Below are 10,860 nucleotides of genomic sequence, written 5' to 3'. Positions count from 1 at the left end.
AAACAGACTTTTTTACTTTAAATATTTTGAACAATATGCTTGTAATCTCGTCTTTCAGAAGTTTATTGTTTGCACCAATTAGTGGTGAATTAACAGCTGATTAAATATGCAAAACAATATATTATCAGTCTCAACCTTCTTTTATTATTGTAATAATACCTATACTGTGTCTGTGTAAAATTTCAATCCTTGAAACATGTTCTTTGCAAATATCTAAGAAGGTAAAAATGACCAGAGGGGCATTTTACGGCTCATTCGTGCTGTACGGTCACATATGAGGTCGGTAATTATATTTTTGAGTTTTGCGTTCATGAGCTTACTACTACTAATATTTTGTTCAAACGGAATTGTCAACTCAACCAAGTGGACATTTTTTTTCCAGTGTTGATTATAACAATATCTGGATTTAAAAAGACATTTAAAATTTTTTATAAGTTTTTATACGTTTCCGAGAGTTATCTTAATTGTTGTATTTTTTACAGTTTCTGGTTGATTCTCCGTGCTTTCTGTCCACCATCACACTACTTTGTACGCATACTGATGCCCCGGTCCGTTGAACATCCAATCTGGAACAAGCTCGTATCCCTCCTTTACCCATAATCCTTTGCGACCAAGTTCATCCAAGTCGGCTTCGAATTTTCCATCTTTGAATGTGTCAACAGTATCCCTGGATTCCGAATCCACATCCAATATAATTGGGCCGCCTGTAAATGATAAATAATGTATGTGATTACCGCACAGGGATGTAGAAAGTGCCATCTTTCCCAGGAGCATATTTTTCTCCTATCATTTTCCTCCCACATGACATAATTTCCTCAATTTTGATAGTCATTTCTTGTGAACGATGCTCTTAGCTCCATCATTTGCTTAATCCCTGTCACGGCATGGACGAATAGCATGAAGCTAAAAACCGTCCCTTCTAATATTATGGTATAGTTATACTATACAGAAGGCAATCTTGTAAGAATCTACTGAATCGAGATGGTTTGTTTACACTTCCACTGTATTTATAAATGAAAATCTAGAAAACTATATCTGGAATAATATCTTTATACTGCGCATCTTAATATCAAATTCGACTCACCGGGTTTGACAATGCGTATCAGTTGTGGCACGCATTCCAGATTTAAATGGCCGCTCCCAAGAGCTCCGCATAAAACTAGGCCGTCATAGCTGTCTGAAAGTTGATAATAAATAATTGACACATAATTATATTATGATACTTACTATGGACAAGACATTTGACGTTATGCGTTCATCAGTAGCATAGTTAACGGGGTGGCAGGGGCAGAGTGCCCCCTTGACAAAAAAAATGAAAGAAAAAAAGTGCCCCTCTGACATAAAAAGAAAGAGAAAATCTGGAGGGCAAAGGAAAAGAAAAGGGGCAAGGGCACCCCGACCATGGGCCAAAATAGTGTCAAATGCCTTTTTTTTTTATCCCGATCATGGGCGAAAATAGTGTAAAATACAATTTGTTTGCGCACATCGTCACAACAAAGCCTTATTTGGAAGCTCGAAGAAATGCACAGTCTCTCTAAAAAACAAAACCTGTATTATGTATTTTATGACGCAACTGCAATTTTTTTCGTCTGTGCCCAAAAATTTACATTTTGTATTTTGCCCTCTCTGGCCAAGAAAGCTGGCTACGCCCCTGGCGTTCATAGTGGCGTACCTCAAAACATGTGCACTGAATTATCGAATCTATGTGAAGTCATCGATGCCAGTGGTGCATAGCAAGGTGAAGGGCGGAGGGGGGGAGGGGGAGGGCTAACAGGTGTTATGCCGGAAGCATTGTTAAGGTCACCTCTAATTCCTGTGGCATATTTTTCGAATATATGCTTTGAAGACTCAGCAGAGGTCGCAATATTTATTACTTTTTTGTTTTTGAAGATTTGGACCCCTTAAATTACAAATAGAAATTGACCAAACTGCATAGACCTCTGGAAGCTTAAATTTCATACAAAAAAAAGGAACCAATTATGATATAAAACCCAAGAAATCTCCTGTATATAGCGTTCCAAAATAATGAAAACAACGTTAACCGGTCAATACAATATCAAGGCAATAATATCGATCGTGATCAGTTACTATTGTATCTACCCCTGGTTGCGCACGCACAGTAGTAAAAAATGATTTTCGGCCATTTTTAAAGTTCCGAACTTTGGGGCTATTCAAATTCTCATTTGACCCCTTAAACCCCTTTGGGGTTTTGCAGGGCTAAAAGAGTCGGGGAAAATTGATTGGACCCTTTAGTTTTTGAGCCCTGCTCAAGAGGCATGTCCCAGGGCATATGATGTCCATACCGTACCAGGTCGTTGGTAGGCTTGTAGGCTGGACTGGAATTTCATTCAAGAACGCCGGACATGATGCAGTCATGTCTACAGTAGAATTCACCACGACCTTTGCAGGACTTAAACCCCATTAAAAGCTATTAAACGAAGATAACACTCATTGAAAACAGCTCAACTGATTAAATCAGATCTTCTCTGGTTGTGCACATGTGTCTGTTTTATATGTGTGGTATAGCAATGAGGCTGGTATTATAGCTTCAGTTGGGTAACCGATTATAAAGGAAACGCAAGGAAACAATGGTATGTGGACCATTGTTCACGAAATGAGACAATGGTCTGCTTTTTGTTAACCAGCTTTCTTGAAAATGAGCAACATAATGATTGTTGACTAAACACGGTTTGGAAATAATTTCTTAATATTTTTGGTGTTATCTGTTGTTTACATATCCTTCCTAAAATACCAAAGTACGAATATTTCCAAACATCTAAATTAGCTAAAAATTTAGGACATGTTACAAAACTATATTTTCTAGAATTTTAGAAGAATACTTTTAATATTGGCCGGTTATTTTTCACACAGCGACGTTAACTAGGCAAATCCCCATACTTCTAACGTACGCTATTTGTAGAGGTCACGCGTCAATGGTAAGAGCACTGTGTATTGTGTACAGGAAAACGGACAGTAACTGCAGTATGAGTCCAAATACATTCACCTGCTATACCTGGACAGCTGCGGTATTCGTAACAGGTGATCCTCACCAGCGGCCCATTAGTATTGTAGCCAGTGGGAAGGGTGACTCGCCCGCCGAAAAAATGAAATCCAAGTGCCCCCTCCACATGCCGATGATGACGAGATCCCAAAAGATTTCGTTATTAAAACAGGTTAGCTTACCATCTTTTATATCCAGTTTGTTGGTTCCGATGCGACTACATATCAGGCGTCTGTAGATTCTCCTTTCTTTGCTAAATTTCAAACTTTCTGTAGAAATATCAACTCCATCTATATTCTAAAATCCTAGCTTTGTCAACTGTGTACGTATAAGATGAGAACAGGCATAATTATTATAATTATACTTTGATATTTCATTATCCATGTGTAAAGGTAATCCACCATAAAACAAACATATTAATATTTAATGTCCTAAATTAAATATTTTAAAGACTCGTTTATAAAACTGACACCAGTCAACCATTGTCTTCAAATAAAAACACCATTCTATATTAATTTCACCCAATTTTCATAACCAAAATAAGACGGTATAATAATGGCAAATTCTGGCTTTTTGGTTGAAAATCGCCTGAAAAAAACCCACAGAAAATGTGCAATTTAAGGGTCTTTCAGAGATGAAATTTGCAAAATCAAGTGTGTTTTGGAGCTCTATTTTGGTCAAATTTCGGTGGTCTTTTGGAGATGTGGCATCCAAAAAGGAAACATACCCATTAGTCATTTGTATTAAGGCCCCCCCTCTTGAATTCCGCCATTTAATTACGTGGGTGCATGCACGTGGAGTGGTTTTGTTAAATTATAAAAGATGTTCTATAATTTTCGGTCATACCTCGTGTGCCACAAGACCCGTTCCGCAGGCCATATCCATAATTTCTGCATCTTTGTTAGTCAGCAATTTTGCCATCGTTGCTGCTGCCCATCGAGGTCCAGTGTAACCCTCTCCAGTCATATCCTACAGAATTTTAAAGTGGAAACAAGTTTCGAATATAATAATGATGTATATTCATACGTAAGCCGTAAATGTAAATAGAAAGCAAAATTATATTTCTAAACTACTCAAATTTGGTACACTCACCGGAGTGCTTTCACCAGGTCAACCGGCGTCTTCGGCGGAGGTTATTGCTCTGAGACAATGTCAGCTCAAGCAATGATAAAAAACTGCTAACTAGCTTTTATCCATGTTTCATGAATGTTGGACGTGCGCGGAAATTACACACTTCGATGCCACTAAACTAGTGACTGCAATAGTCATTTGGAGGGGATAAGCAAGAAATTGCAGAACAAGCTTCAAACTCTCCGGCGCACATCAGCAAGACATTTTTAGAAAATGCAAGTTTGACTCATCACTCCAGAACTCATATTGAACTCCACTGGCTTCCCGTCAAACAACATTATGCACATTGATGTTGATTACAAATTTATCGCACATAATATAATGCACTTCACTTCACAGAAAAGTTTCATCTGACATCATTTATATGCTTCAAATTTGAGTTACTCAAATGCAGCTCAGATGGTACCTGTCTTGTTAAGTCAATAACTGAGTGTGTTTCTTTTGCTGACCGCGCTTTTGCTGCCAATGCTCCCAGATTGTGGACTAAGCATAATGAAAATGCTAAGTAATAGATTTATGAGGGGGGGTCAAAATTCGTAGAACAAGATATGCTACTTTGTCACACGGTATTGATTTTGATCTCATTTGAAAGCTTTGAAAGATTATAAACTTGCCAATGTTCGGCAATTCATGTACTAATAAAAGTAGACCCTTTAAAGATATTTTCAACGTTAAAATGTAGTAATTCGTACATCTTATATAAATAGATTGCAGAAGTTATGCGTCACTATGTCTTGCGCAATTTTTTTGAGAACTAACATCCGTCACTATGGAAGTGCAGATCCGTCACACCCGACGAATTCACAGGTACTAGGTACTATCAGAAGTGAACACAGGGTCACCACCGATATTTCTCCCGACGGTAGTGAAATTTAACAATGTACAGTTGTTGTAAATTGTGACGAAGTCAATGATATTCAACAGCAACGAAATGGTCCTAAGAGTTCAAGGATGGAATGAGCGTCCTTGAAGATCATCCAAGGTCCAAAAGACTTGCTGCCGTCACATACTAATGATATAAGTACTGGTACAGTGACATTGATAATAAAGAACCAAAAAAGAAAGATGAGATATCCACAGAATATAACATCTCCGATGAAAGTGTTTTCAACCTAAATCCATTAGCATTTCAGTGGATCTTCTATGGGGGTCCCAGAAGCTTGCTTTGAGTTTTCTAGCGAACATTTTGTCAACTTCTGACATGATTTGGGCTTCATCATAAAATTCACCTTGAGTAATTAGATCGTTTTATCCCATGTAAAAACAATAGAAAACAAAAGCTTTGCCTGACGGTAAGTACTCGTATTATGTGGATTTCGTGTTATTTACCCTCCTATTAAGGGATCTGGAATGAGCGTTTTGAGCGTTTCGACAGTATTTTTTATGGGACATGAGAGCACCTCAGACGTATCGAATTGCATTCTGATTACGAAGCATGTCTTTCTGATATCAAATAATTTTCTTTTTTTGAAAATCACGATATGATACAAATTTTATGACAATTTATAAAAATTTGATATTTTTCAAATATTTGATATAACAGTCCTCGAAGTAAATTTTATAAATCTAATGATATATGTGACCATCCTCCACAACTGAGCCCGGATGTCGCCAGTGCCACTATTGAGATATGCTCCATTGAACTTAACAATAAACAATAGGAAACAAAGGATTTATTGACTGTTTCATTGATTTTTCACTACTTAAATGTCAAGTACTATAGACATGATATACATCATTTTAAAGCTAATTTTAAGCAGAATATTGTGGTTGAATATCTCAAAAATGATGATTGGCGACTTCAGGGCTCAGTTGTGCTGAGGGGTCACATATTCTTAATGTGAATGTAGCTCGGAGGAAAAGCCGACGATCAATTGAAAATGTTGACCTTTCATATTGAAGCTTGAAAAAAAAATTTTTTGTGTTTGGGGGAAAAAATTCATATATTCAATACAAAAGGTCAAAATGTTCAATTGATCGTCGGCTTTTCATTCCACCTACATACACGTTAAGTATAAATCATCATATTTATAAAGTTTACTTCGTACTGTTAAATATCAAAAATATCAATTTTTAATGATTTGCCATAAAATGTGTATTACATTGCGAATTTCAAAAAATCAAAATTATTTGATATCAGAAGGACATTCTACGTATTCAGAATGCAATTCGATATGTCTGATGTGCTCTAATGTCCCACAATAAATACTGTCCAAACGTTCATACCCCTTCCCTTAAACAGTTATTTTTGTGCAGTAAATCATAGGGGGAAATCGAAGTAAGCAGTTTCTCGCATGCAATATTGTTTCGTGTCAAATATTTACTATATCTTTACCAATTTTGACCTTCTTCTATTGTATTAAATTGATGTCCAACCTGGTATAATATAGGCACCCCAAAATAATATTGTAATACTTATGAAAAGGTCAGATACGAGTATAGGCTTGGATGTTGATCTTTAACCTTGAATATGGCCGGAGTGCCGGGAAATATTTTTTGTTAACATCTTGAATGTGTTATAGGACCATAAAAGGAAGCTAAAAAAGTTGGTTTGGTAGAGTCCTGGGGGATGCACATTAAAACCTGGTAGACGTGAGTGGACTTTAGCGGTTGGTGGTGACTCATGTAGCTTGACTTCGGCAAACGCTGTACTAGGAGTCGAGTGGTATTAATTTTTTAACCAGGCAGGGATTGGCCTTACATTTTCTTTACTAGTCACTTGCTTAGGTTTATTTTACTCATGGATCACTGGATCTTCTAAGGTACTGCGAGAGCTCTGATCAAGAGCTAAACTAAAGAGAGTGTTCATATTAAATACTTGACAAAACAGGTGAAACTTTTCGCACAAGATTTGCAATTTATAGAGAATTGGTCATTGCTCATTGACATGAAGCTATTATAATGACATAAAATCTGAAAAGTATTGCAAAGATCACTTGAGGTTTTGACAATATTTTGCTCTCACCTAATGCCAAAAATAATGCTTTTACCCAATGACCATATTTGTTATATTTTGAAATCACCGAATGCTCCTTACAAGAGGGAAAGTGCCAGCCCTACTCCTATATCTATTTCATAATGAACTGTCCCTCGGTTTTTCCACTATTGTGATTTTAGGGGTGGGTGTCTCTGATCCGGTAGTTTCATTTAGCTCTTCCCACCATAGATTGATCCAAGGCCAAATAATACGTTTATGCACTAGGGGGCATTTATGTTCAGCGCAGCATACCATAGGCGTGAGCCGTGGGGATCAGGACCCCCTTAAACTTTCTTGACAATTTCGGTTTGTGAGATAAAAAAAAAATCTTGATATTAGCCCATAATGATCAGGGTGAATTGTGGTGGGTGAGAAACGGGCAGCACAGAAGATGCACCGGGAAATTCGTTCATTTTTTTCCTCCCTTGCTATTATTTTCTCTTCATTTCTTTCCATTTCCTGCTTTTCCCTTGGGAGGCAAAAACACTTTTTAAGCAATGTGCACTTTAGGATGCACAAGAAAACACACTAAGTCAACAAAAGTTGTTTATGACCGGCATGACCGGGGCAAATTTACTATACTAATGGTTTTTTTTTAATCCTGGGGATATTTTGGCATGAATATAGGCAGTTATATGTAATGCTACTTAAGATATCACTAATATCAAAACAAAGCATTGCAAAACAGTTTTTTTAAACATGGTGCGTAAACAGGATGTAAATAAAAAGGTAAATACTTATGTCTAAATAAGTTTTACAAACCGGGATATCTATTTGCTGAGAAAACCGGCTTTTAGACAACGTTTTTACACGTTTTCGAGAGTATCGATAATGTATCTTTGTAGTTCAGATGTTTCACATCTGGGGTCCATTTCACTAAAACTGTTCTCTCTGTTCGCAATCATACTACTTTATACACATACTGATGCCCTGGTCTGTTGAATACCCAATCTGGGATAAGCTCGTATGATTCTTTTATCCATAATCCATTGCGAACCAGTTCCTGTAAGGCGGCTTCAAATTTTCCGTCTTTAAAATGGTCAAAAGTATCCATGCTGTTACCATCCACACTGAATATAATTGGACCACCTGTAAATGATAAATATCATGAATTCTATAACTACAAGACATGCACTAGAAACCCACAAAGGCGAGAAAGCACCAATTTTGTCGAGAAATGGCGAGACTATGCGAAAAAAGGCGAAAAAAGGCGAAGTAGCCTTAAGGAGAGGAATGGCGAGGTTGAGATAACTAAATAGTCTTGCTCAGATTCTGGCCAAGTTTGGCGACGAAAGGCGAGGAATAGCGAGGAAAGGCGACAATGGAGAGGAAAGGCGAGGTACCTTCAACACATCCAATTTTGTCTGGAATATAAGTAGCACCCAACCTATTTAAACACACTTAGTCAAAGAGCCTAGGAAGGTTATGATCAATTGAGTAAACATGGTAACAATGGTGTTAATTTGGTGCTATGCTGCTCCAGACAAGATGTCTGTACTGGCAGGTCTGGACGTACGGATGTACCTCGCCTTTCCTCGCAAAACTTGCCCATGATCCGAGCAAGTCATTCCTCGCCTTTTTAATAGGCTACCTCGCCTTTCTCGCCTAGCCTTGACATCTCTCTCCAAAATGGGTACTTTCTCGTCTTTATGTGGGTTTTCTAATAATACTCCCCCACCTACCTTAAAAACAATTAAAAACGCGATTGAATTACGAGTTAAGAGTAAGAGAAAATTTATCAAACAATTGTTTAAATTAATAATGCAAACCTCACGGCAAATAAATTAAAACTCGCGGAAGATTTGCGTGATATATATATTAAACAAATCACCAAAACAAGATTTATGATCAAAAATAAAATATAATAAAGTGTCTATCCAAAAAAATAGTTAAGGTTGCCAAATTCAACAGACATGCAAAAGGACCCATTTCCTGATGAGGAAATGTATCACCAGATTTGTCACATTTCCTAATATGGAAATTTGCCCGGACTGCTCACCAGGTTTGACTATGCGTATCAATTGTGGAAAGCATTCTAGACTTAAATGGCCGAGAGCCCCGCATATAATCAAACCGTCGTAGGTATCTGGAATTTAAAAATAAAATTGACGAATATGGAAGTTGTTAAAGGAGTGTCTCTAGTATTCAAGCGTGTTATTAGACGTGAATATTAGACGTAACTTTAGTTAAGGGGGTACTACACCCTTTGATAAATTTGTGACTATTTTTGCACTTTTCTCAAAAACTAATAACTGCACTGGTAACAAAAGTTATGTATATTATAGGGGCAAGGAATCCAATTACTACACTGGAATTTCAGTGACCACGACAAGCGGTTCGTTATTTATGATAAGAAATGAGGTACCGCAAGGTTGTACCTCATTTCCTATCATATATACTGAACCGCTTTTCTTGAGACACTGAAATTGCAGAGTAGTAATTGGATTCCTTGCCCCAGTAATATACATAACTTTTGTTACCAGTGTGTTATTAGTTTTTGAGAAAAATACAAAAATAGTCACAAATTTACCACAGGGGTGTAGTACCCCTTAACGACGGGTCACTGCAATAAATCCCTATTATTTTCGAAGGGTACCGTTCGTGGTTCGTAAGTAAGTTAATTGAAATGGAACTTACGACTTGCCGTAAGTTCGAACGACTTTGAGACTTACAAAGCTTCGTAAAGATTAGTAAAATGGACATTAGATGTGGGATCAGTTACACCAGATGACCTTGGACTCCAGTTAAGCTTTAAAAAAAGTGGCCTTCATCTAAGGTTGTCAAATGTTGACAGTCGGTAACAGGTTGTTATACGGGATTGTCTGGGCAGAATAGCTGGTAATTTCGGACACATTTGAATCCTGTGTCACTTTGAAAGGGTCCGAAAGAATGTGATGAACAGATGCGAAAAGAAATCGTTTTATATAAAAGCATGCAAAAATGTTTTCTAAAAATATAATCAGGGTATTGTTTATAGCTTACCATCATTTATATCCAGTTTATTGGTTCCGATGCTGTCGCAGATTAGGCGTCGGTACAATCCACTTACTTTGCAAATTTTCAAACTTTCCGAGGAAATATCAACTCCGTCTATATGTTTAAATCCTTGTTGTGTCAACTGTGTAAGCATAACATGAAAACATACCTATTTATAGCTTGTACTTTGAATAATCATGAGTGTAAAGATATACAAAAATAATTATCATTATTTTGTCGGAATTAATTTATCATCTAATAAAAAGAAATAATAGATTATCAATTGCAGCACATGGCTTGTAGTAGGTCAAAATAAATGGGTAGTTTTCGCATTTAGCCCGCAAATCCCGAAAGATAAATTACGCATTAATTAACGGGCGGTTTTTAACCGAAAAAAAAGAGTAAACGAGTATTTTGAGACCTGCTACAACACCAATGACAACATCGACAACGATACTAATGAGAATGACGATGACAACTGCAACAACAACAACACAAATCCGATCAAACAACAACAACAACACAAATCCGGTCATACCTCTTGTGCCACAAGACCTGTTCCACAGGCAATATCCATAATTTCAGCATCTTTGTTAGTTAGAAATTTTGCCATAGCCTCTGCTGCCCTTCGTGGTGCAATATAACCCTCATGAGCAAGATCCTGTCAAGTGGAGATAATTTCGCATATTAATCATTAGACTGCTGCCCTCGATCATTCGACAACGAAATGAAATAACACTAATTAGCGGCCATTTGAATTTATGCAAATTATAGA

General features: G+C 37.1%; 2 protein-coding genes across 2 annotated transcripts in view; both read right to left on the bottom strand.

Annotated features, from left to right (window-relative positions):
* Nucleotides 1-516: 516 nt before the first annotated feature.
* Nucleotides 517-2,376, bottom strand: LOC140144355 (uncharacterized). The gene is made up of 3 exons (XM_072166181.1): nt 2,304-2,376; nt 1,085-1,177; nt 517-704 (listed from the first exon to the last, which is right to left on the bottom strand). The coding sequence occupies exons 1-3, from the start codon at nt 2,374-2,376 to the stop codon at nt 517-519; spliced, it is 354 nt and encodes a 117-aa protein (XP_072022282.1).
* Nucleotides 2,377-7,715: 5,339 nt separating this feature from the next.
* Nucleotides 7,716-10,860, bottom strand: part of LOC140146782 (methyltransferase-like protein 27) — a 56,877-nt gene continuing 53,732 nt past the window's right edge. Inside the window, exons 2-5 of the mRNA XM_072168661.1 lie at nt 10,624-10,746; nt 10,092-10,227; nt 9,109-9,195; nt 7,716-8,198 (exon numbers count right to left, since the gene is read on the bottom strand). Of these exons, the coding sequence (XP_072024762.1) occupies nt 8,011-8,198; nt 9,109-9,195; nt 10,092-10,227; nt 10,624-10,746 (534 nt within the window). The 3' untranslated portion in view covers nt 7,716-8,010. The remainder of the gene's footprint in view (nt 8,199-9,108; nt 9,196-10,091; nt 10,228-10,623; nt 10,747-10,860) is intronic.

The sequence above is a fragment of the Amphiura filiformis genome, chromosome 2, assembly GCF_039555335.1.
Source record: "Amphiura filiformis chromosome 2, Afil_fr2py, whole genome shotgun sequence".
In the NCBI taxonomy this organism is placed as follows: domain Eukaryota; kingdom Metazoa; phylum Echinodermata; class Ophiuroidea; order Amphilepidida; family Amphiuridae; genus Amphiura; species Amphiura filiformis.
The sequence above is the reverse complement of the archived record's forward strand: the minus strand, read 5'-3'. Positions and strand labels throughout refer to the sequence as shown.

Bases quoted from the DNA above. Each gene is read 5' to 3' on its own strand.
- LOC140144355 (XM_072166181.1), bottom strand. From the start codon at position 2,376: ATGACTGCATCATGTCCGGCGTTCTTGAATGAAATTCCAGTCCAGCCT. The intron at 1,178-2,303 runs GTATGGACATCA...ATCAACTTTCAG, and splicing joins CCTACCAACGACCTGGTACG to ACAGCTATGACGGCCTAGTT. The intron at 705-1,084 runs GTGAGTCGAATT...TATCATTTACAG, and splicing joins GATACGCATTGTCAAACCCG to GCGGCCCAATTATATTGGAT.